General features: G+C 37.8%; 2 protein-coding genes across 4 annotated transcripts in view; one reads left to right on the forward strand and one right to left on the reverse strand.

The window, feature by feature from the left end:
* Positions 1–26,106, forward strand: part of Ccdc146 (coiled-coil domain containing 146) — a 111,566-nt gene that overhangs the window by 21,792 nt on the left and 63,668 nt on the right. The gene's annotated exons all lie outside the window — the stretch shown is intronic.
* Positions 10,208–15,373, reverse strand: Fgl2 (fibrinogen like 2). Its single transcript, XM_069996322.1, has 2 exons — positions 14,612–15,373; positions 10,208–12,343 (listed from the first exon to the last, which is right to left on the reverse strand). Exons 1-2 carry the CDS (start codon positions 15,222–15,224, stop codon positions 11,637–11,639), a joined length of 1,320 nt encoding a protein of 439 aa, XP_069852423.1. The 5' UTR covers positions 15,225–15,373; the 3' UTR covers positions 10,208–11,636.

The raw sequence follows: 26,106 nt of genomic DNA on the forward strand, positions 1-26,106 counted from the left end.
AAGACGGAGGATCAGCTCATCTGTGTTTGGAAAATGTGAGCCTGGAGAAGCGCGGTTAGATATGCAATGAGGAAAGCCAGAAACTGAAGGCAGGGTGACTCAGACACATCATGGTATCAGGTTTTCCAAAACATGATATGTCTTGTGAATTTACATAGGGCACAAAATAAAGCATCACCTTTACAGAGGCTAGACATGTTTTTAATATAAAAGACCTATTTGTCTTCGTTTTAAATGATTTCTCTACATTCTGCTTTTCCACTTTTCTATGGAGTATTTACAGATTCATAGGAACTACATACAGAACATTGGCCTTTGTGTACAATCTACACAGCTTTCATCTATTTGTTGGATTACTTTCAAGTATTCATCTATTTGTTGGCTTACTTTCAAGTTCCTAATGGGTGGAGTTTTTTCTTCCTATGTTGAAGATTATTTTTAATGTGTTTCAATTGATCAATCTTTTCTTTGTAGGGTCAGGAGTTTGTTCCATGCTTTCAATGACCTTTGTTACTCTGAAGCTATAAATTTGTTTCCTGTGTTTTTCCCTAGTACCTGATGATTTGAGTCATGTTTTAACCTTTGTTCCTTCGGGCATACATTTCTTAATGAGTGTAATAGAAAGGAGACACCGGCAACAAGCCTTGAGCCAAATGCCAATTCTATGATCTCCTGAGGCAAAAGTCCTTTTCAGATTCCAAGCCCATGCATTCCACAGAGGCACACAGGAGCGCCTACATGGCATGAGAAATATGAAAGGAGAGGACACAAAAGTCACCTGGCAGTCAGCTCAAACTTTGCTGACTAAAGGCTACACCCAAGCATGGACAGGCTCAATGATGGACAGTAGGTTGGGGAGAAAGAAAAACCAAATCAGTGGGAAGTGTGGGAGTGAGTAAAAGTAGATCTTGGTTTAGAGCTGCATATACTAGCTACATAATCTTCAACAATTAATTTAAGTTCTCTAAGCCTTGCTTTACATTAAAAATACATTTCTAGCTCATAATTCTTCAGGGATACTTTACTCTATATCATGGCAGTTTTATCCCTGCACCTTTTTTTTGTCATTGTCAGTTTTTTTCTTACATAAAGTACTATATAACAGATCTGGATGTGGTGGATGTAGAGGTGAAGGATGGTAGATGAAAGCTTCTGTTCTTTCCCAGCTGACACTACAGCCAGCCCCACCACCCTACACCTGAGACACCACAGGAAAAATCCCAGCTCTAATTATATGACCCCTGCTCTAGATCTAAATAACTGAGCCTTCTCACTTCCCACCTTGAGATCTATCTCAATACAGCCTGAAGGAAGCACAGATCCACCTACAGAAAGCCTTGGGATGCCAGGGACGCTGCATACCTTTAGAACATAGGCTGTTGTGTCTGTCCTTTGGGAAAGGTGGACGTGAGTTCCACCACACACCCAGCAACAAAACATTCTAGAGTTTCTCATCATGGCAGAAGTCTCTTTCTGCACACTGCTCCAGAGCCTGCCTTTCCAGCAGGTTGAGGGTTTTTTCTTTCTGTCTCCACCCATCTCTTCCTTGCTATCTTTGGCCATTCCATTATTTTATAAAACAGTTTGAGTTCTCTCTCATTTTTCTTTTCCACCCAACATCCCCTTGTCAGCTTACAAGTCCACGCACAGAACTGCTGAATCTTTAGGTGGCAGAGGGGAGATTATAGATACTTAGATATGACATTTCCCTTGCTTTATTATAATTGTCACTGCCTTGTCCTTGCAGTGAAATCCCTCTGCAATCTCATCTGCCATTTCTTTCCACACATTTATTGTCCACTGACAAATAGTCTTACTCTAGTCACATTACATGGTTATTGTTTCCCTACTAGCTCCTGATGTTCCACATCTCCTGCTCATCTGGTACCCAGGTAGGGAGTCCTCTGCTTCTCCTTTCTGAGTTTCAGAATTCTACCCATCTTTTAAGACCAGATGTGAAGCGTCTCAGTTCCTGACAAATCTTAATCACTTCTGCTTCAATAACCTCTCCGAAGCAAGCTGTACTTACTTCTGGTCACTTATTGTCTCTCCTGTTTTTTCTTCTTCTTTATTCTAAAGTAACTTTCCAAACTTCAAAGGCAAGGAGCGATGATATTCTTCTTGATGTTCCTTGTAAATTCTTAGTTCACTGTTTTGTGTATAGTCATGCCAAGATCTTCAAAAGAATTGGTAAAGCGCTCCACTAAAATTAACACTACAGAGATCCTTATTTTTGTTTGTCCTGTGGCTTGAAATAGGCATGAGCATTGTCACTGCACTTTCTGTGCCCAAGGTTAGTGCTATACAACTTAAGCCACAGTTCTACTTCCTGCTGTTTTTTAGTAGTTAATTTGGAGATAAGACTCTCATGGGTTTTCCTGCACAGACTGGCTTTGAATTGTGATATTCTCATATCTCAGACTCCTGAGTTGCATGAACTACTGGTGCCCTGCCATAATTACTATTTTTAAAAAACAAGCTTAAAAGGGAAAAATGCCTCCTGAGTTTCTAAATACAATTTCCACATCAAGGTAACCTAGGTTCTCAGCAATTTAAATGTTTTAAATTAGAACCATTTTCATTTTAATTTGTCACTTGAGCGCCCCCAATAATTATCTTTATTTATTTATTTATTTATTTATTTATTTAGGCCAGTCGTGGGGATTTAACTCAGGGCCTGGGCACTGTCCCTGAGCTTTTTGCTCAAGGCTAGCACTCAACCACTCGTGCCACAGCACCACTTCTGGCTTTTTCTGTTAATGTGGTACTGAGGAATCAAACCCAGGGCTTCATTCATGCTAGGTAGGCACTCTACCACTAAGCCACATTCCCAGTCCTCAATTTTTTTTTTTGGAAAGAAAAAAATCTCAATGCTAGCTGGGCACTGATGGCTCACGCCTGTAATCCTGGCTACTCAGGAAGCCAAGATCTGAGGATTGTGATTCAGAGCCAGTCCAGGCAGGAAAGTCCATGAGATTCTTATCTCCAATTAACCACTAGAAAACTGGAAGTGGCACAGTGGCTCAAAGTAGTAGAGTGCTAGCCTTAAGGAAGAAGGGCTCAGGGACAGTGCTCAGGCCCTTAGTTCAAATCCCACAACTGACAGAAAAACGAAAAAGGAACTCAATCCTATTTTTTTCAGTAAAATTAAAGACAGAGTTCCAGGATCTAGAAAAGCAGAACTGTTACACATTAAGTCCATTTTCCTGACTTCTTCTCCAACCTTGCTTTCTTTGGCAGTCCTGAAATTTGCAGAACCTTAGGGTCACTGGGGACACAGTTTGAAAACCTCTCCACTAGCAGTTCAACATGTAACATTCCAACCCTGTATTCATTGTGAAGATATCCATTTTTTCTGTCCAACTTTTCCTAATGACCCATGTTGCCAGGGTCTCTCTAGGTTTTTAATAGTTGGCTTCATCAAATTAAAAACTTGGCTTTATGTAGGTTGTACTATTACCAATGCTTCTCATTTGTAAGTGATATATTTTATAAGAGTTATTTTAATCTAACAAATGAAAATAAGAACTTTGGTACTTACTTATATAAGAGGGCTTTTACCTTCCAAAGAACTTCCAAAGTGCTTTGTACTAGAGCAGGCTGTGTTCCTCGGTGAATCCTGCCATGTAACCATGGAGTAAAACAGTGTTTGGACAGCAGAAAAACTTGTTTGCCTCTTCTGTCAGAGATAAAATTTGACTTAGCTGCAGGAAGAAATTTTTAACCAATAGGGACATTAACTCCCTGGAAATTATTAATTTGTAAAATGTCTCGTGTCAAAAATATATATAATTGTTTTGATAAGATATAAAGAGAATGTTTCTTCTTAAACTGAGATCATTGGGGTTATTTTCCACTTTCTAGATTTACCACAAATTCAGCAGAGGACTGATAGATACCAAGGTTTATGCTGTTTGTTTCATCCATGGAAAATTAGCTCATTTCATGAGAAATACACCCAGAATGTCAGGAAAGATGAAAAATGGATAGTGGTGTACAAGTGAATAGTTTGTAGATACAAAAGGGTTTTTCCCCCAGGAATGCTTTACAGCATATCCTCCATACGACAGCATTAAACAACAGCAAACAGAGAACACTGGAAATGCTCCCAGAGCTCTGAAAAGTGCCAGTCACATGCATGAGTGGCCATTCTGAAGTGAACAATCTGAAGTGATTTGAAATGTAAGATTAGGCTACCTCTACCTTGGATGACTTGGAGAAAATATTCATTAAAGAAACGAAATTGAAGATCACTAATGTTTTCTAACAATAAAAAACAAAGGTAAAGCCAGTCCTGTTTGGGGTTGGGATATAAATGAGAAAGGGGAAGAAAGTGGAGATCATGAAAGAGTGAATATGTTCAAAATATGTACAGTAAGAAAATGGAACAGCAGAGCTTGTTGAGTGTGAAGAGGGAGGAGGGGGTTTGAGAGAGACTGTGGGTCTAATCAAGGTATGATGTTATGAATAGATAGATGTGTCAAAATGCAACCCTGTTATACAACCAATTGACACTAACAAAATTATGGGAAGAAAAATCTTAAGAATTTGGCAAGTATGAAATATGCATCTTATGGCTATAAAAACAAAAAAAGCAAACTGATAAAAATTAATTTCACAGAATATAGAATCAAATCTCATCTGTGTTTTCCATGTATTCTTTAAAACATTGTATTTCTATTATATTAAACTTGTGAGAAGATTTTTCTTTAACTGTACTCAAGGTCTTTAATATGCTAGCCAAACTTTCAAGCACTGAGCTATGTCCCCAGCCATATTTTGAATGTCTTTCAAGGCTACTCTTATTAAAGCTCATATTTTAATTACTTTCTTCAAATACGTGTATTTGTTTCCTCTCATAATGTAGACAAATGAGTAGACTTTATTTTTCTTTTGTTTTTCTTAACCCTTTTCTTTTCTTTTTTCTTTCTTTTTTTTTTGTGCTGGTCCTAGGACTTGAACTCAGACCCTGGGCACTGTCCCTGAGCTCAGCACGTGAGCCAAAGCTCTACTTCCAACTTTATTTTTTGGTCATTAATTGGAAGTTAAGTGTCTCATGGACTTTTCTGCCTGGGCTGGCTTTGGCTCCTGATCCTCAGATCTCAGCTTCCTGAGAGTTAGGATTACAGGCATGAGCATCTGCACCTGACTAATAGGTAGCTTTTCTGACTCACTAAAATGGCATAGACTTTCTCTCTAGCTTCTTGCTCTTTATTCCTAAAAATTTAGGATATGAGAAGAAATTATAAATGATACCTCCTTAAACCTATTAAAAATTTCTGTTCATCACTGGTAAAAGAGAGAATGACACCAATCTCTGCTTAACTAAATATTTGCAATCCTAGCAGACAATCACTTTGATGATTTTAGACAATCACTTTGATGACTACAAGCACTTCTTTAAATTGACAGTATGCTCTTAAAAATTGAGGCTACGTTTTGCTCTGTGGGTTGGTTCATATTTCTTTTCCTATATGCACATATATGTATGCATACAATCTCTCTTCCCTGCTCCCTTCTTTCTCTCTGATGCATGATAATACCTCAACCTGACAAGGTAGCATCTCCAAAAGAGTTAATAGTTGAGTCTTCATGGTCATCATCTCCTCTTTTATTGTCATATGAATTCCTAACTCAAAATTAATATTCTGCACTAGTGTGAAATATCACAATTTTTTAAAAAGACATCCAGTAACTCAACAAAAGAATGTTGCCATCTGGATGTGGTAGCTCAAGCCTGTAATCCTAGATACTTGGGAGGCATAGATTGGGAGATCAATCACAATTCAAGGCCAGCTCAGGCATAAAAGTTTTCAGTATTCCATTTCACTCAGTGATTGGGTACAAGTACATGCCATCTCCAGAATGTAGGGAAGTGTGAGAATCACAACCCAGGCCACCTCAGGATAAAGCAAGATCTTACCTCAAAAATAACCCAAGTAAATCTGAGTTAGAGTCACGGCTCAAGTAGTAGAGCACCTGCCTTGCAAGTGTGAGATACTGGTTCAATCCCTAGTACCACACAAAAAAAGAGAAAAGAAAAATGCTGCCAATGTATCTAAGGCATCTATTTCCTTGCAGAAGCCAGGAAAAAGGGAATCTCAGATTAGAATATTCTAGAATATATGTGTGTGTGCATATGTGTGTAGGGAATCTCAAAATAAGAGAGAGAGAGAGAGAGAGAGAGAGAGAGAGAGAGAGAGCTCCAGTGAGAATAAATGTCTGCCCTATCCACACAAGAGAGTCTCTGAGATCTCTCAACTGATAGGGTTACAGAGTGGATGGGATACTGGGTCTTCCTCATTCCCAACCTCTGCAAGGTCAGCTAGTCTCTAGGCTCTTTCTAAAGAAGTCCTTGCTCTGTTTATACCTATGTACTAGGTTATTTCCCCCAGCTCTATGGGTTCATTACCATACAAACTCTTGCAACTTTCAAATGTATTTCCAACTCCATAGGTCCTCTCTGAATTTCAGGTTGATATCCCAATGCCCATATCCACTTTATTTGAATTTATAGCATGTTAAAATCTTCTGATTCTAGTTTTAACCCTACCCCCACCCTATACCTATATACTTACTAGAGTTTCCCTGCTCATTTCCTCCTTTCAGTTAATGGCTGGTCCAACTTAGAAAGTAGCTCAAGCTAAAATCTTGTCGTTTTCTGAGACACCTCTATTTCTTTAAAACTATCCAAAGCTGACTTGATCAGTACGTGTTGTCAGCTCCACTTTAATAGACATGTGTCACTGGTAACACTGTCATCATCTTTCTCTGGGTTACTGGAAACACTGTCAAACTAGGATTCATGTGCCAGTCCTTACCTCTATTTGCAGCAAGAACAATCCTCTTAAAGTGGATGAAATCATGTGCTTCCTTCGCTCAAACTCTCAAGGCTCTTATCTATTCAGAGTAAAAGGCAAATTCTTTTCCTGGCTTATAAAGCTAGATGATCTGCCACCCTGGTCTTATTCATCCCTAGCCTCCATGCCCTCTGATCTCTCCTCTTCTCCCATCAACATGCCACCTACTCTCCAGATGTCTTCACCCCTTTCTATAGGTCAGATTTCACCTGTGCAGAGAGGTCTCCCCTGCCTACTGTATATAGCTAGATCCCCCTTCTCGAACACTCCTATATGTATTTATTTTCCCATCATGTATTTGTCACATCTGATAATATGTAAACACTGTGAGTGTTGTATTTTTTTTCTGTGTTGGTCACTAACTCCGAGAAGGCTTCCTGGAACATGGCCTGCATTCAGCAAATATTTGTTTAATTAAGGCTAACTCTTCCCCCAAACTTCCTATCTCCATAGGTATTTGAGGTTTGGGGGTCTTGTCATTGTTATTGTCATTGGATTTTTTCCAGTGATGTGTATTGAACTCAGGATCTCATGCATGAATGGTAGAGAAGGGCTGTACCACTTGAGCTATGTTCCCATTCCTTTTGTTTCATTTTGTTCTGGAGACGGGGTCTCTCCTACGAGCCCCAGAGCCAGCCTATACCTTGCTGTGCTCCCTTCTTTGCACCCAGGTAGCTAGTAATGCATGCATGTCCCACCATGCATGTCAGTCTCTGAGTTTTAAGACATTTATGGCTTCTCAAGTTGAGTTAGCCTGAGCTGTTGTTGAATTGGGGTTTGTGTCAACTAAGATAAACATTTGAACCACACACACATCTCCTTAAGCTACACAGTTGAATCTGTAATTTCTGATCAGCATACCTATATCACTGAATTAAGTAATCTCAAAATCTCTACACCTGTCTTTCTTGGTAAAAACAAGCAAATTTGTGCAGTCTTCCTCTCTTATTTGAGTTTATACTTGATATGAGGACATGACCTGTTATCAATCTAGAGAGAGCATCAAGCGGGATGAAGAAGCCTAAAGGAGAATTAAGTCCATTCCCTTTGGAAAGAAAGCAACATTGTCTTCCAGCAATCAGAGAGCCTCAGCAAACATAGTGAGGTACATTCATGATGGGGAGTCTGGGTATTCTGAGTCTTCAACAATGCACCCTCTCCCCTTATTTCTAGCTCTTTCTAGTCAGTAAACAAAAGAGAGCTGACAAGGCTGTGACTGAGGAGATGTCGCAACTTGGCAATGTGCAGAACGAAACTGTGGTTTGGACTCATCTATCTCTGCTTGTTACCTCTTGGGAAAGGGAGGAGATTGGCATGCACAGATGGAGTTGTTACTCTAAGTGGTAATTTTAAGAAAGATCCATGAATTTTATATGACTAAAATTCACTTCAGAATTATACTAAACTCTGGGTAGTATGAGCAACACTGAAGGTTTCTCCTTAGGAATTCAGTCTAGTAAACGTTCACCATTCAGCCTAGGACATAATAGCCAAGCTTCTCCTGTAGCTGTGGATCCAGAGGCCCATTCCTAGGACCCCATCTTTTTTTCGTCAGCCATGGGGCTTGAACTGTGGGCCTGAGCATTGTTCCCGAGCTCTTCAGCTCAAGGCTAGTGCTCTACCACTTGAGCCACAGCGCCACTTCCTGTTTTCTGGTGGTTTATTGGAGATAAAAGTTTCACGGCTTTTCCTACCTGGTTTGGCTTTGAACTGCGATCCTCAGATCTCAGCCTCCTGAGTAGCTAGGATTACAAGCTTGAGCCACCAGTACCCAGTTTCCTAGGACCCCTTCTAAAAGCTCACCATGACTATGTCCTACTCCTGTAGTGTGTATAATTACCCTGGATGTATTTTCCCCTGGCTTTCAATAACATCTCACCTGTAATCAGTCTCTCAAATCTCAGATTTGACATCACCCATTCTCTCAATTACAATCCCAGCTTCTTTAAACTATAGCTTTTCCTCAATGCTAACATATTGTTTACCACTGCTGCCTCAACATTTCTTTTCTCCTATTTAAACACTGATTTCAGGGTAGAATCCAGAAAATTATTGAATATATAATTAGTAAAAAATATAAATTATTGAAATATATAGGATGTTATGATATCAAAGAGGAAAGGCACAGACGCCCAGAAGAGAGAACTATTCAGTTTGATGATGATAATTAATTAAAACATTATGTAAGGGCTCTACATATATTACTTCATTTGATCATCCCAATAAGAGTTTATCAGACAGACTAGTAGACTATCCCCATTCATAGTGGAAGGAAACATTAAATTGACCATGATCACATGGTTTGCCAATGACGTAGCTGCAATTCAAACCTGGGAACTCTGACTCCTGAGTCCCTGTCCTTGGCCAACTCCCAACAGAGGTAAAGGAATATATCCTATCTAGATCAAGGCAATAATCTGTGCAAAATCAAGAAATGAGAGAACACGGTTTGTTTGAGCACAGTATGACACAAGTGAGTAATGGCAGAAAATGACACTGAAAGTGTGGACAGAAATCAGGTTCAGGAAGAGGCTTATTTTCTGGAGTTTATCTTATAGGAAGTGGAGAAGGTTGAAAGTTTGAAACAGTACAGTACAAGATCAGAGTTGTGTTTCTAAATAATCCCTCTAGCAGTGATGTGGAAGTTGAACTGGGAGAGGCTGAAAGTAGAGTTACTGGCTAATATTAGGAAGCATTTTGTTATGCTAAGGGGGTTGACTTGATCAGCAGCATTAACAATAGAGCAAGAGGAGGTGGAGTTGAATGTTGCAGAAGGAAATGGAAAATTTTATATTGCAAATGTGTCAACAGTATTTCCAGAAGGAAATAGGATAATGGTATCTTTCTATTTGCTTCTATCTTCCTATTAAGAAAACAATACTCCTAACGTCACACAGAGCACATAAATACTATTCTACAAATAATAACTGATGCTTTCCACCTTGAAGAATAAATGGATATGAGAAGTAAATCTTTTATAGCTTTTAAAAGGAACAAGGCATAATCCTAATTACACATAAAAGATTTCAAATAAGAGCTAATTATAATCAGTCATCTCTTTTACCTTTAAAATCTTTCCTTGGATAGCTATTCAGAAATAAGGACCAGCAAATTTTGTTGCTCAGATAATTCTTGTATATTTAAACTACTTATTGAATGGATGTGACATTTATTTAGCTTTACTGTTTGTCAGTGAAATTTGATTTCCTCACACTGAGTAATCAACCCAACTCCGAATTTCTAGAGACTAATTTCAGTCATCATTTTACAAGAATGATAATGTTCAGAAACTAAATATTATGATAAATATTAACTATCAAAATGGAACCAACACAATACTTTAAAAATACATTTGTAAATAGTCTACATTTATTAACAGTAGCATATATTACTGGATCATCATGTTAAGGTAAAGGAGTATCAGTTATAATCATTTTCCATCAACATGTTAAAGGTGATCAACTTACAATATATTTTATAGTGAATGACATGAAATTATTCCAAAAAGAAATTTGTGTGTTAAAGAATTTAGTAGAAAAATGTCATAAAAGTATAAAAATTGTGATCCTTTAAAATAACATGCAGAGTATTTTCATAGATGTTTATTTGTTAACTTCCTCACAAATTATACAAATTATTCCCCACAAATTAAAATCAATGGGCACTCTCTTAAAAAATAAACACACACTTTTGAATTTATGATAGTAAGATAAGCGATCCACTAGTTAGGGTTAAATGTTTAATATATTTCAAAATTCATGTTTTTAATAAATAAATTTATTCATTCTAGAAAACATAAGTGCTTATATGAAGCTAAGTTGTTGACTGTATTACTCAACAATATCATTGCTTTAGATTTTAAAAAATGGCTTTCAAAGTATACATAAATGGTCCTCTTTCACATTCCTATGCCCCCTAAAAGAAAGTCTATCAGTAGTCTAGCACAATACTGAGCAACCTTTATACTTTTGCTATCCGGCATTTAACAAGTTACACACTGCAAGTGAATTCCATTGTTTTCTAAGTGTTTGGAGGGTGACATTAGGCTATCACATTTTGAGGTATGTTATATCTTGTTTTTTTTGTTTTGTTTTGTTTTTTGTTTTTTGTTTTTTGAGAGAAGATCTCACTGTGTAGCTCAGGCTGACCTCAAACTCACAATCCTCTTGCCTCAGCCTCCCTATTGCTGAATTTTAGGCATGTACCACCATGCCCAAGTTTAATGATAAATTCTACATTCAATGAATATTCTACAAATAGGTTAATCATGCATATTTTCCATTGTTTGGGAACTAAAATGCTGTAATATTTTCTTGATACAAAGTAAATGCAAATGTAAATTTGAGTAAGTTTATCTCAGAATGAAGATTATTTAGAGATAGATATGTAAATAATTTATAGAATAAAAGTATCTTTTCAAATGTGCTTGTCTAGACACATCATAGTAGCGGTTGCTTCTGAGAATCTATCTTACTGAATAAACATTTTTTTAATTTTAGAAAGTAGTACATGTACTAATGAACTCAATTAATAGAAATTAAAAGGATTTACAAATAAAATGAATAATTCTCAATGCTTTCATGCATGCATTGGATAATAGCTTCCAAGGAGTCTTTTTAAATGCACATTTTTCAAAAGCTGTGTAGCATAAGAGTCTGCTACTCCGAGACAATTTTTAGTCATAGAAAGGAAATAGGAAATAAAGCATATTCCAAAGTGATGAGGAATCTATTGCCCTATTGATAATAAATGCCTGGAGAGATGAGAACTTGTGATTTATGGCTTAAAGTGCTTGGGTCTGATCATCATTTTGGCCTCTTTGAAAGAGGACTTGTAGCCAGTAGGCTGTGCCTCATTCATACCAGGCCAAGTGCCCCAGAAAATCCCATTACGGACACCTTTGTACTTTTGGTGGTAATACTTGCCATTTAAGTTTGCAGAAAGGCATGCATCAAACCACCACCCTGAACTGTAGTAGTGCCCACAGTTGCCAGAGGGGTAGCGATCATTGTCTCTATCTGGGGTGGTGAAAAACTTCAGATCATGGTTGTAATGCTTATTGAAACGTAAAGCATCCCCAGCCGTGCCATTGTAGTTGCCAATGTGTAAACGGTATTTGAGAAACTCATTAGCCACGTAAAACTGATCATAGAGGGCATACAGTTTGACACCATTAAAGTCTTCAAGATCGATTCTCAAGATCATTTCCTTGCTTTTGGTCAGAAGATGAATTTTATCATTTCCCAGCCAAAACTCTCGCCGGAGGTTTCCAAAGCCTGCTTTGTAGTCTTCCCATGTTCTGGTGAAATTGGTGCTCCCGTCAAGTCGGGCCTGCAGCACGGTCCAGCCTCCCCCCATAGTCTCCATGTCACAGTACACCTCAAAGCTGCGGTTTTTGGGATCTGGGGTAACTCTGTAGGTCTCACTGCTTCTTTTGCCTATTACGTAGTAGTCAGAGCAATCTTTATATATTAGATGTTGAACTGAAGGAGGAAGAAAAGAAAGCCATGGGATTTTGTTAATGAAAGTATGCATCTGGAAAACTCTTTACACAAATGCAGTCTGATCATTAATGACAATAACCTTCCTCTGCTAAACTCACCTGAATCTAGGCAGCAAGTGATTTTTAAGGACACAGAACAAGAACTTGGTGTGACAGACAAGACTAACATACCTTTGCTTGGCAATAAGCATGATAACATGAATAATGAGCAACTAACTCTAAAAACAAATATGTAAAAGTAACATGTAATGAGTACTGCTACATTCTAGACATTCTGCTAAACACTGGATAAAAGTGTCACATTTAATCTGCACATCAACCTTTTCATACAAGTAGTATCGCCAGCTTGCTGGTGGGGATATTTAGGCACAAAGAGGCCCAGTGGCTATCGGAAGTTCACACCAGCATTAAATGGCAGAGGTGGGGCACAAACTCATATCTGCCTAGAAGCAAAATTTACTCTCATGGCCATTGCTTTTCTGTCCTAAAGCTCAGATGACCCCAACTCTCCTAGAACTGCAGTCTAGGCACGAGAAGGAAGTTTTATAGCATATGTTCCAAAGGATACATGAAAGCTGGAGTAGACATTGATTGTAAATTCACATTTAATTTCCTTGACAACTATACAAAGGAAGCTCATTTTTTCAGTCTTTTAAAAATAATGCCCTTTTTAAAAAATAATGATTCTGAATTTAGTATTGCACATATTCAGTTTCTACAAAGAAACAACAGGTGGTTATGTTCAAGATAGATGCCATTCATTAACAGGGTTTAGCAGCTATTTATTCCCAAATAATTTTTATAAACTGTATGGCAGATGTGGTGAGTTTAGTATACAGCACTTTAAGGTACAAAAATATATTCATATGGATGCTTCTACTGCTGTTTTGTGGCTCGGGGAATTGAAGCCAGAGTCTTATGCATGTAGTAAGTAACACTTGATCACTTCAGCTACACAACTACTCCTGTTGCTTTTCTTTTTCTTTTATTATTTATTTATTTTATTTATTTATTTTTATATTTATTATCTTTTGCCTGGAGCTGGCCTCATAATCTTCCTACCTCTGCCTTTCAAGTAACTGGGTTTTATAGACAGGTATACCAACATGCCCTCTATACTCCTATATATTTAGAACTCAAAATATTCAGATATTTCCTTAAACCTCTTAGGAGGAAAATTAATTGTTGCCAGGCAGTGTCATATCTAGCTGTGTACTCAGTGATTTCACTGAAGTCGTGAACATCTGCTTTGCAATCTGTGAAATTCACGTCTAGGCTGCCAAGAGTATTAGCAGCTGTGGTCCTTGCTCTGGCAAATCCTCTGGGGATGGAGCATGCCCAGAGTATTTCAGGATAAAAAGGAGTCTCTGCTCTGTCCCTTTAAATGGATAGGCAGAGGTGGCTCTCCAAAGTAAGCTGACCAAGGAGTAGTGGTCCCAGGAACTTAGGAATTGGGGAGCCATTGGTTCAAGGGCAAAGTAGGCAGTTAGATCTGTGTTTTCTCGTATGTGTTAAAGTTAATTCATTCGGATAGTGAGATTGGATTCTGTTTCTTTATGTTTGAAAACTAGCTTAAAGTCAAAGAAAAAAAAAAGGTTTTATTCCTTCCCTTAGTGACATGCCAAAAATTCTTCCCTCAAAGCCTTTTTGTGCCACTAAGTCTCAAAGCAAAAAGTTTTGCACATACACACAGGAAGTGGCTTTTATTTCATCTATACAACTTCCCATTTTCAGTAGATATTTTCAATTATGAACTGCAGATTGCTTGCTAAAAATCTTTCAAAGACCACTTGTTGCTACATGAGACCTGGCAGCCAGCCAACCCCAAGAAAAACTAATGTCCAATGAACAAAGCACAGCTGCCAACCTTGCCTTCTCTCTCAGGTGTTCAAACACATCAGGGAAATGATAGACTAAAGGCACAAAGCCATTAAGAAATTCTCCCTTGCTGCTGGTGCTTGTGTGAAGAAAGTCTGGCATTGAAGCAAATAAGATGTTGAAACTGAAAGTGCTTTCTGGTGGTGACAGAGCCAGTGATGAGATTTGGAAAGAGGTCAAGTATCATTTCTGTAGTCCCATTCCAGAAGATATTTGTTTTTCCTGGACTACCTTAATGAAACAAAAGACTTAGGCATTTAATCCTTCACTTATTTAACTTATTCCCTCGGGCTGCAACGCTATAGACACTCCCTAGCTATATAACCTCCCTGAACACATGATAAGAAAACATGATTACAAATACACATACCTGGCTGTGACTGGATTAGCTCTTGACTGGGACACTTGGATGAACATTTGCCGTCCAAGCTATTGACCACAGACGTGAGATTGGCCACTTTGCTGTCGACGTAAGTTTCTATGTTGTTCATATTTACAAGATTCAGTTTCTCCAGGCGACCTTGCAGCATGTCGAGCTCCTCCTTTGCAGTCTTCAGCTCGGAGGACAGCTTGCTCACCTCGTTCTCCAATTCTTCAACTCTATTGTCCCCAGCCTCTCCCGGAGCTCCCGTGCCAGGGGACCCCAGTCCATGTTCTGGATCTCGGTGATCATCAGCTTGCAACTTACAGTCTTGGCAAGATTTCTTGAGGCTGTCGACGATTTCCTTGAGAGTCTGGACTTCTTTGAACACCTCCTCTATTCTGCCGAATTCCTGGGGTAGCTGAATGGCCAGCGGGGGCAGGGTCACCTGGAAGGGACACTGGCCGGCCGATGAGCATTTCCCTCTGCTCTCCAGCATCGCCGGGCAGGCGTCCTTTGCCCTCCCATCCCTAATTTCCTCGGTTTCGTTGTTTGCCACCACCACCAAGCCGCAAGCAGCCAGGACAGCTGAGCTCAGCCAGCACCAGTCAGGAAGCTTCATCTCGGCAGTGGGGAACGGTGGGGAGCAGTGGGGCGCCTGCCGGCAGCAGGCGGAGAGCTTTAATAGCCAGGCTGCTGGGTCAGGCTGTGTTCCCAGAAAAGGGCGGGAGCCTTTGCATCACACGTTTCAGAATCGCACAGGAAGCGGAGCTGGTCCCCAGCAGATGCGCTGAGCCGAGGCTGTCATTCATTCTCTGTCCAACGTTCTCTGCGCCCGGATGGCTTGCCGCGCGGGGGGACGCGCGCGTTCGCCAGGACTCACCGGCCATCCCTCATTTGTGATTTATTTGTGTGCTTGAGGATTTTGGAAAGCACAGGCAAAACCTTGGAGAAATAATTTTGCTGTACTTCTGTTTGAAGTCACTCAAAGTTAATTACAACCTAACTCCTTTGGAAACAATTAGTTTTCAAAGATCAGTATTTACAGACCAGCTGTCAAACTACAGAAATGTTACCAAAATCGAAATGTTACTAAGATGTTACTAGCATGGGGGCATGGAGGAAATGTATTTCTGATGAAAGCGTAAGCATTTTAAGTTTCTAAAAATAACAACATGTAGCTTTCGGGCTCAGGCAATGGGCTTTTGTTTCCTCTGTTTGAAAAGGGGAAGAAAACTGGTAGAGGACATTTAGGTGGATATAATTGTCTAGATGCCTAAAAACACTTAGAAAACACACCACTGTCTTTCCTAAGATTCAGTAGCTGCCTTCTTTACCCTCTGCCATTTTTGGTTATTGTCCTGTCATCTTCCACAGTGGCTCCTTTATGACTTTTCTGCGCCTATCCTTCTGATGTTTCCTGACTCCTTTAGAACCCCAGGCCTGGCAGCCCCCCCTCTGCTTTCTGCCTGCAGGAGAGGTGGTTCTACTCTGGCTGTCTGTGAGCCACTTGGCATAGAGGTCACCTGTCCAAAGCACGTCAGCACTCAGCCCTGGCAGTTTCTGACGTTTCTGTCCACAGGCCAAGGGCAAGAGTTCAACTTCAATTAGAGAAACCTCCTTTTTTAAAATTTGTTTTGCACACTAGCTTTTGTCAGATAGCTTATTAAAGTTTATTATTGCTTTAAACATGATTTCAATATGATTACTATAGATCACAATCTAAATTCTTTAAAGCACTCTGTAATCTCTCATACTTATTTAGTCTGATTTCCAATGATTTTTCCCCCATATACCCTTCATTTTAACCACACTACCCTCTTCACATTCTTCCAATATGCTGCCTTACTTCCACTTCTGGGATTGTTCTTACTGCTAAAACTGAGGTTTCAACCCAGATTCACCCTCCAACTGGATAAAAAGAGCATTATAACATTACTGAGCCTTCATGTCTGCTGATAGGGGAGGAATTTTGCTGTTCTCTCAGAACCAGAGTTACACAAACTTGGAATGCTGAAGGGAAAGATTCAGTGTATAAACAAATTTGTTGAACACACTCTACATATCTGTGCCTTGTTAGTCTCCATCTTCTAAAAATAATGTTTTTCTCTTTATTCTATCCAATGTATTCAAATCAATGTTACACACAATTTTTAACTCCAACTTAAAAACAAATCTCCTTTCATTTTACTTTCCTGACTCGCTTCCAAGACAATACCTACCTGTTTTGAGGAGAGAAATAAATGACTAGATAAGTTTGAAAAGAGAGAACAATGATAGTATATCAAACTCATGTATGGGATGATGGTTTCAATTCTGGTACCTCATGAAAAACCTCTGACAAACTGGGGTATAAACCTACATATTCACCAGTCAAGTATTCATTAAGGGTCTCCTGTTTACTCAGCACCATGTTAAACATATATAAGATGCACATCACTATCTCATTTATTTATTCATTATTTTATTATTCACCTTTTACATGCAATGCACTACCGTGGACATTTGGCTTACAATAACAAGCAAACCAGATAACCAAGGACCTCTTGTTTTATTCTGGTTGGACTTCCAAACAAAACCCTTAGTACTTTTTTAAAGTTTCTAAATCTAACAAAAGTGCAGTATTCTGGCTCTTAAAATGGGTTCATCTGCTTGAATCAGGGATTTGTTTTCCAAACTCTGCTGGTAATGCTTGGGCCCGCACACCCCCACTTAACTTAGCTGCAGGCTAATGGCATAGTTCCACCTCAAAACACTTGGAAGAACTTTGGGAACTGGCTCTTGTCTGTTAGGAGCCACTGGAAATTGCCCCAATGAAAGGATAAACTATGTCATTAATCAGTTTCAGTGATACTAATACCCACCAAGTGAGTTGATACTCCCCTCTCTACAATTACTATCTGCACTTGCAGTCGAGGGAAATAAAAAGTTCAACACAATAAATGACTTAGCTATAGCTACAGTATGTAAAAGAAAGGTCTGGGATTTGAACCAGGGTCTGACTCCAAAGCTGTCTTTTCTCCTAAGTCATACTGCCAAGTAGAATAATAATATTGGAAGACATATTGAAACAATGATGTAGAGAGTATGGTGTTCAAATCAATTTCTAGATAAGTTGGGAACCCAGACAGTCTTAAAGCAAAGAAGTAGAAATCTATTTTCCCATCAGGGTCATTTTAGTAATGACTCTTCTGCTAGAAACCAATGGATTTTCATACCTTGAAGTTCAGCTACTTGCAAGATATTTCTACTTGGTAGATTGCCAATACTTAAAATTTAATGTACTGAAACAGGAATACAATGATCATTACTATCTCCAGTCAACTACCATCTCCCTCTCTGCTGTCACTACCATGATATGACTTAGGTACAATCAGAGTCCTATTTTTCAGAGTTCTTCCTTAACTCTCCTTCTCTGACAGTTTCCCCTCACTTATCATCTTATGCATCTAATACTACTTAGCAATGTCTGTCTCCATCTATCTTCCCTCTTGCCACCACCGATCTACCTTTTTCTTAACACTTGATACCACACTTACTACTCTCACATCTTTTGGACAGAATCACTTTGTATAACAGCTGAAACTATAGAAACCACAAAGATGATCAAAGAAATAAGACAGGATGCAGGAAATAGAGTTTCAAGAAGGAGAAGGAGACCATTTTAAAGCAAAATGGAGAAGCAGATTTCCTTATGCTCAACTATAGAAATCTTGCTCTGACCTCGAACTTCTGCTGGAAAGCCTTTCTGGATTCTCTTACACCAGCCTTCCCTGCTCCTCCTTGGCCATGATTTCTCTTGGTTCTGTTGGAATCTTCCCTTCTCTCCCCAATCTACTCTCAACTTAGCACTATATTCACTTACACGTATGCTTTTCAGATCTGAAAAATTAACAGAAATACACAGTGGGCTTTTAAAGTAGTGAAATGTGTTTCCATAAGCCACATAGGGAAATTACCTATTCATCATATATTACATATATTCATCACATATTCAGCCTTCTTTTTCATATATCTAAACTACATTTAATTGAGAAGGTATATATTTTCTATATCTGGATCAGACTCCTAAATGAAAATTTCACTTCCTCTCACATGTTCTATTTTTAAGGATCATATAACATTCCTATCTGTACCAAAGGAAGTAAGTAATGAAAACTATTTATAGTAATAAGATTCTTTATTGATATTAAGTCATACACTCAAAACATTTTTATTTCCTGATTTATTAAATCTTAGCATTCTTGATTTTTAAAAAGAAATATATACTTTTCTGATACGAAAGTTTAAATATTAAGGTGATTTGAAATGACACCATAAAATTATTTATTTTAATAGCCATCAATATTAATTTCTTAGAAAGACAAACTCACAGTATCCTTGGATTCTAAGACACTGGTACTTGAAAGGTGGAGTGTGGAGTCAAGAAGAGAGGGGTCATGAATGAAGAGAGGAAGAGGGCAGAATGCATGCAAAAAACTCAATACATATCCCACAAAATTAAGAAAACTGAGAGGAATTGTGTGGTTGGGAAGGATGGGATAGAAGGATGAAAGGCGTGACACCAGTCAGGATATGTTATGTTCATAAACTGATCTCTTGAAGGGGAACTTCTTTGTTCAACTATTTACAGACAATTTTAAAGATAAGTTTTAGTGAATAGAGGATTTGCAAAGACTGAATCCAGAAACAAGGATGACTACATATTATTATACAAAATCATTATCTTTAAGATTTTGAAAAGATTCTAAGCTGAGAGGGCTTATTTGGGTTTACCTGTTTTATCACTTTTATACCTTAGGGCTTTGCCTTGCCTATATTTAGCAATTTGACACAATATATAAACATGAATGTATATCATTTATAACATATGTGTATTTATAACATTTTGTTATATCATTATATAATCTCATATAACATTACATTTTTATAAATTTGATATAAACCCATCAAAATTTGGCATGAGAAGTAATCTCAATGTATTAGTTAATTCATAAAAATCATTGCTGCTAAATAAGTTATTGTGGAAAAAGTAAAAATATTAAATTCCATGACTTTTTGAGGAATATATACCTTTCAGATACCTATTCTTAGACTCTTAGAAAGTCACTTTTAAAATACTCTAAAGTTTATCTTATGAAATATACATTAGCATGTGTACCTCAGTAAATTTTAAAAGCCATTTCCACTGTTCTGATAAAGATTATTATGAAATAACTGAATGTAGTTTGATTGGTCAAGGTTGAAATACTGCTAGCTCTTTACCCAAGTGCTTCATAAGAAATTTTTTAAAATATAGTTTGAAGAACATAATATTCTGAAATATAGCATTATTTTGTTTAGCTATACTTGTATTTTGATATTATTTGTGATTTGGGTCATTTCCTTTTACTTACAAAAGTAGAAGAAACCACTTACAATCATTATCAACAGATGCTTAGCCCTCATTTTTTCTTAAACTAATGGTCATTTGTCACAGTTTCCTCTGCTTATATATTTAATCCAGAATCATTTTGATCATGTTTATATGCAAGAATAATGTGACATATGTTTTAAAGTTCAGTTGGAATAATTGCTGTCACAGACACAAAAAATGTCAAAATAGACACAAAAATTATATCAGAAACTTATAAATTGTAAATAAGTCTCATTTTCCTATTTTCATATCAAAAAAATACCAAGTTGGAGATAGGGAGGGAAGGAATGGTAGGGGAAAAACAAAGGAGGGGTAACAATGCTCTATAGGAAAGGTACTTATTACCTTACTCATGTAACTGTAACCCTCTGTACAGTATCTTTACAGTAAACAAAATTTTAATACCAAGTTATAACAGAATGAAAAGAACTTTAGGGTGGTAGTCGTTGAACTTTTAGTGAAGAACTTTCTAACTCTCTTACCATTGGCAAGACCTTCAGAAGCGAGATGTTGGTTTTGTCATCTGTCACATGAGAAGGTCAGATTAGATAAGAGATCTAAATGTTTTTAATTAGAATCCATAGAATAGCAAGGCAGGTGTCAGTATGTACACACAAGCCAGGCACCAGTGGCTCATGCCTATAATCCTAGCTAGTTTGGAGGATGGTATCTTAGCATCACAGTTCAAAGCCAGCCTGGGCAGAAAACTCGGTGAGACTCTTATCTCCAATTAATCATCCCCCTCCCCTTCCCCCAATCCCCCGCCAAAGCCAGAAGTTGAGCTGTGGCTCAAGTAGTAAAATGCTAATTCTAAGGGGGAAAAAAAGCTCGGGAACAGCATGTGGGCCTTGAGTTCAAGCCCCAGAACTGTCATTCACCTCTCCCTCGCAAAAAAAAAGAAAGAAAGAAAGAAAGAAAGAAAGAAAGAAAGAAAGAAAGAAAGAAAGAAAGAAAGAAAGAAAGAAAGAAAGAAAGAAAGAAAGAAAGAAAGAAAGAAGAAAGAAAGAAAGAAAGAAAGAAAGAAAGAAAGAAAGAAAGAAAGAAAGAAAGAAAGAAAGGAAAAGAAAAAATAAACAAATATGAACTCTCCTTTAATTAAATCATTCTTTTCAGCTATTCATCTATTCGACAAATACTTTATATATATTGGGCCAGGCCAAGAATAAAAGGATAACAAGGATAAAAGTCCAGATACATTCCTGACTACGTGAAACTTGAAGTTAGAGCAGTGGGTTTCATGCCAGAACCAGCCTAGAGCAAAACTGATTTGACCTAGCACACCTTTCCCCAACCCCTCGATCTTCATCTGCTGTGCCATCACATTAGCCTCCTTTTGCTAACCCTGACATGGCCATTGTGGGGGTCATTTTTTTCCAAATTAGACTCCGTAGGCAACACAAGATTTGTAAATAAACTATCAGTGTTGGACATCAGCTGCCTAGGCAGAGAACTTTCTGTTTCTCTCATTGGCATTAAGCTACCTCCTTAATGACCACTCTTCCATTTACAAAGCAAATAAAGGAAGTGTTTAAAACAAAAAAAGGAGTTTTATAAAGAACACTTGTCCCATGCAAATCACATGTTTATTTTCCATAGGTCACTAAATAAATTGATGTGATGAGTACAACATGTATGTATTCAATAAGTTAAAGATTCTGCAAATATATAAAATGAAGATATAGCTTTATAGAATTGGGAATATGAAAATGTAAGAGGTCAATATAATAAATAATTATTACTATTAATGCTATTGCTGTTTGCATTTGATGAAGGAAGGGGGATAAAGATGACAAAGAAACAGAGAAGTGGGAGGCATAGGAAAGTGAGAAGGAACAGGAGAGAAAGAAATTGAATCATGAAGGAAGTGGACTTTAACTTGACCTTTGTTTAATGAAGACATTAAGTGCATATGTAAAGTGGCATTTTTTTCAAGAATCAACACGGTGTGAACAGTTAGGTGACATGATTGGAATTGGAGTATTGAGGCATCAAAGATAGTGCCTTCTCCACATAAATGAGAGTGACAACCATAATGCCCATCAGTAATAAAGTTTTTAAACAAAATTATACGTACTTTAGGATATCCAAACTCAGAATAGTTCAGTACACAAACAAGATGCAATTTCTAATGCTTAATGGACTTTTGCTATGGAACTGTTTACTATCAGAACAATTTCATTAGAATTTGGGGTTTTTTTGTATTTTAGAACACTATTACTATAGCAAGTTGCAAAACAATATTGTCACTTAAAAGTTTAATTTATTAATATGAAATAGAGCAAATAGCTCTTAAGAATGTACAAAGCAAGTTTAATATTTATACAGCTATGTTTAGCTTTGCTTATTTGGTAGTACCACAAGGCCCCAGGAAGTGCTGCTAGATCTTCTCACCATCGGCCTTCATGTACGATGAGGGAACTAACTCGTTTAGAGGAGCTGTAAACTGACCAAGCCTGACTGAGGCTGCTATGTCTTTTGACTTTTAGACTATTGAGGTTGCTTATGTCTTTTGAGTTTTAGACTGTCTATTCCAGATTGGTCCCTGTATGTCAGAAAGATGCAAATATAAGTGTTGTCCATATTTAAAATCCCTGGTGCTGTGCTTCTGGGATTTCAGAATGCAATACACTTTCTTTTTTTTTTTTTTTTTTTTTTTTTGTCGGTCGTGGGGCTTGAACTCTGGGCTTGGGAGCTGTCCCTCAGCTCTTCAGCTCAAGGCGAGCACTCTACCACTTGAGCCACAGCTCCACTTCCGGTTTTCTGGTGGTTTATTGGAGATAGGAGTCTCATGGTCTCTCCTGCCCGGGCTGGCTTTGAACCGCGATCCTCAGATCTCAGCCTCCTGAGTAGCTAGGATTACAGGCGTGAGCCACCAGCGCCCGGCTGCAATACACTTTCTTTAGGTTTTTTAAATAGTTGGAACTTCCCAAATATGCTATTTACATGCTTTGTGCATGAAAATGATTCAGACAGTGTTACAAAAAGCTACAAATCAGTTTCTAAGAAAACTTTTTTTCACTTGTCTTTCTATGTTTAATATTTGTGTGTGTTAGCTGACATGGAATAGAAATAGAAATTCTTAGGATAATATTTGGTGTGGGTTTTTTTTTTTTTGTTTTGTTTTGGGGAAGGGGTTGGTGGGTCATGGAGCTTGAACTCTGGGCTTGGGAGCTGTCCCTGTACTCTTCAGCTCAAGCGAGCACTCTACTACTTGAGCCACAGCACCACTTCTGGTTTTCTAGTGGTTTATTGGAGATAAGAGTCTCACGGACTTTCCTGCCCAAGCTGGCTTTGAACCGCAATCCTCAGATCTCAGCCTCCTGAGTAGCTTCCTGAGTAGCTAGGATTACAGGCGTGAGCCACAGGTGCCTGGCCCAATATTTTGTTTTAAATCCTACACTGACCCTTTCTAGAACTGCATTTTGCAAGGTCAGTGGCTTTTAATTTTTTTTCTGATTATAAATGGGACAGTTCTTCATTGTTTTAAAAAAAAGAAAATACAGAAATATGTAATGCATATGACAATCACAACCCCACTTTTTGACACTGGTAAAATATATATGACATAAAATTTATCATTATAACTATTTTAACAGTACAATTAAAGTTCATTAAATACACTCACGCTGTTGTATAATTATGACACTGTCCATCTCCAGAACCTTTTACCATTATTTATTATTTATTTGTTATTTTCTGGTATCAGTATTTGAATTCAGAGCCTCTTACTTGCCTGGATTATTTGTTCTGCTGGTGCTCTACTACTTGAGCATTGCCTTCAGCCCAGCTTTTTACTAGTTAATTTGGAAATTAGGTGGATCTTTCTGACAAGGCTCTCCTTGGATCTCATCCTCCTGAGTTGCTAAGATTACAGGAATGAAACACCAACGTTTCATTTTCCCTGGTTATTTTTGAGATTGGTTATCGATTTCTGTCCAATTGCATGCCTTGACTCCAATTCACCTACTTTGGTCTTGGCCCAGCTGAGATGACAGGTGCACATGACTAAACCCAGATTCTTCCATTCAGATAGAATCTTGCAGATTGTTCTACTTAGGCTTGCTTAGAACTGCAGTGATCCCCATCTCAGGTTACCCACCTAGCTTAGGATGGTAGGTACATGCTATGACACCCAACTATGGAAAAGTCGCAGACTTTCTGCCTGGGATAGCTTGGAACTGTGATCCTCCCATTCTCAGCTTCCCAAATAACTAGGATTACAAATGTAAGCCACAGATGCCCAGATTTGTATATGTCACATTTTTAATGTTCAGATCTTTTAAACTTACACAATATTTGTGGACCAGAGGTACAATGTGATATTTAGATCCATGTATACAGAGTAATGATCAACTAAAGATAATGAGCATACCTTACATGTTCACCATTTCTCATAGCACTTTAAAGGTAGAAAAAAGAGGAAAGTGAATTTGAGATCAACCAAGTTATGGAGAGATACCCTGTTTCAAAGAAATATAACCAAAGTCTAAAAATTTCTGTTTTGAACTACAGTGCATTATTGTTCATGGAACTCACCCTGCTATGAGTTTTTAAATTTTTTTATTAACATGTATTATTTATACATTAGTTTAGTGTGACATTTCCATATATGTACACATTAATCAAATCCAACCATACTTTCCCAACTCTGTCCCTCATGTAATCTCTAGCGATCATTGTATTCTATTCTTCTCAATTCTGTTTACCTTTCACATGTAAGAAGATGCGCAGATACTTGTCTTATTGTGTCTAGCTTATTTCAATTTGGCACAAAATCCTCCGATTCCATTGATTTGCTGCAAATAATGAGATGTCATTCACACTTTTATGGCTGAATATTTATGGCTGAGCCATAAATGTATATATAGAGATATACACAATATATATGTATATCTATATCTATATATACACATTACATTTTCTTTATCAATTCATCTGTTGTGCATAGTGCTGTAGTAAACATGGATGTGAAGGTTGATACCTTTGGTAGGCTCATTTCATTAGTTTGATGTAATTCCATTTCATTTTTGCTTTTGTTTCCTGTGCTATTAGAGGTCCTATTTGGAAAATCATTGCCTGTACCAAATGTTTTGGGCTTCCTCTATGAGTGAGATCGTGCATTAAGATCTCACTTATGATAGATTGACTTTGCCTCTCTACCTTTTAATGAACAGAGTGAGACACACACACACACACACACACACACACACACACACACACACACACACACACACACACACAGAGGAAAATACATCCTGTTACTACCCAAGTCAATAAGACAGTAAATTAACTTAGCTTCTTCAATCTCACAGAGTGTCCTTTTTACACATCAAATCCCAGTTTTCACTGACACAAATATGGCTCATTCCCTTTTCCCCAAAGACATAATTATTTCAGAATAACTATACCATCAACAATGTGACTATAAAAAACAGCTACAAGTATTTTCTCCCCTCAGGGTATGACCTACTTAATATTTATACTAAAAGTGGAACGGTTCGTCTCAGGCATCAACTTGATACAGAGTTATGTTCAATTTATTTTATTTGCTAGTTTTAGTATTTGTGTTTAAACTTTACAACTAAGTAAATTACTATATTTTAGGCTGTATATTCTAAACAGAGTGTAAAAGGATTCTGGCTTCTGTGTATAGCCCATCCACTTGTAGTAAATCTTTTTTAAAGCCTTTCCTTCCTTTGTGTTTATAAATGTTTATTTTATGAGTGTCATTTCTGGAATTTATAACAGTTTATACTTATAAGAGCTAGCTTGGTCTCCTCATTTCTAGGAAAATAATTGGGAGTTACTGTCTCTTGGTTTTGTACTATAAGTGAAATTAGCTGATGCATCTTCCTGTGCCTTCCCTTAAAACCCAGAGTTAATTTGACTTGGTATCCTTCTGTGGACATTGGGCATCCTCAAGTGTCTCTTCTGCACATTACACAGGATGACCTAAAGGTCCTTGAGTGTACTTTGTACCCGTACTCAAAGTACAAAGTACTTTGTACTTTGTACTCACTTCTCAATTACTATGATTCACTTATAAACAAATAACAGATGGTAATTATGCTTTGCTTGCAAAATCTCC

Source organism: Dipodomys merriami, unplaced genomic scaffold (genome assembly GCF_024711535.1).
Source record: "Dipodomys merriami isolate MVZ:Mamm:240054 unplaced genomic scaffold, mDipMer1.0.p SCAF_5, whole genome shotgun sequence".
NCBI lineage: Eukaryota > Metazoa > Chordata > Mammalia > Rodentia > Heteromyidae > Dipodomys > Dipodomys merriami.

Excerpts from the sequence above, each read along its gene's own strand:
- Fgl2 (XM_069996322.1), bottom strand. The coding sequence starts at position 15,224 with ATGAAGCTTCCTGACTGGTGCTGGCTGAGCTCAGCTGTCCTGGCTGCT. Across the intron at positions 12,344-14,611 it reads GCTAATCCAGTCACAGCCAG|TTCAACATCTAATATATAAA; the intron begins GTATGTGTATTT and ends TTCCTCCTTCAG.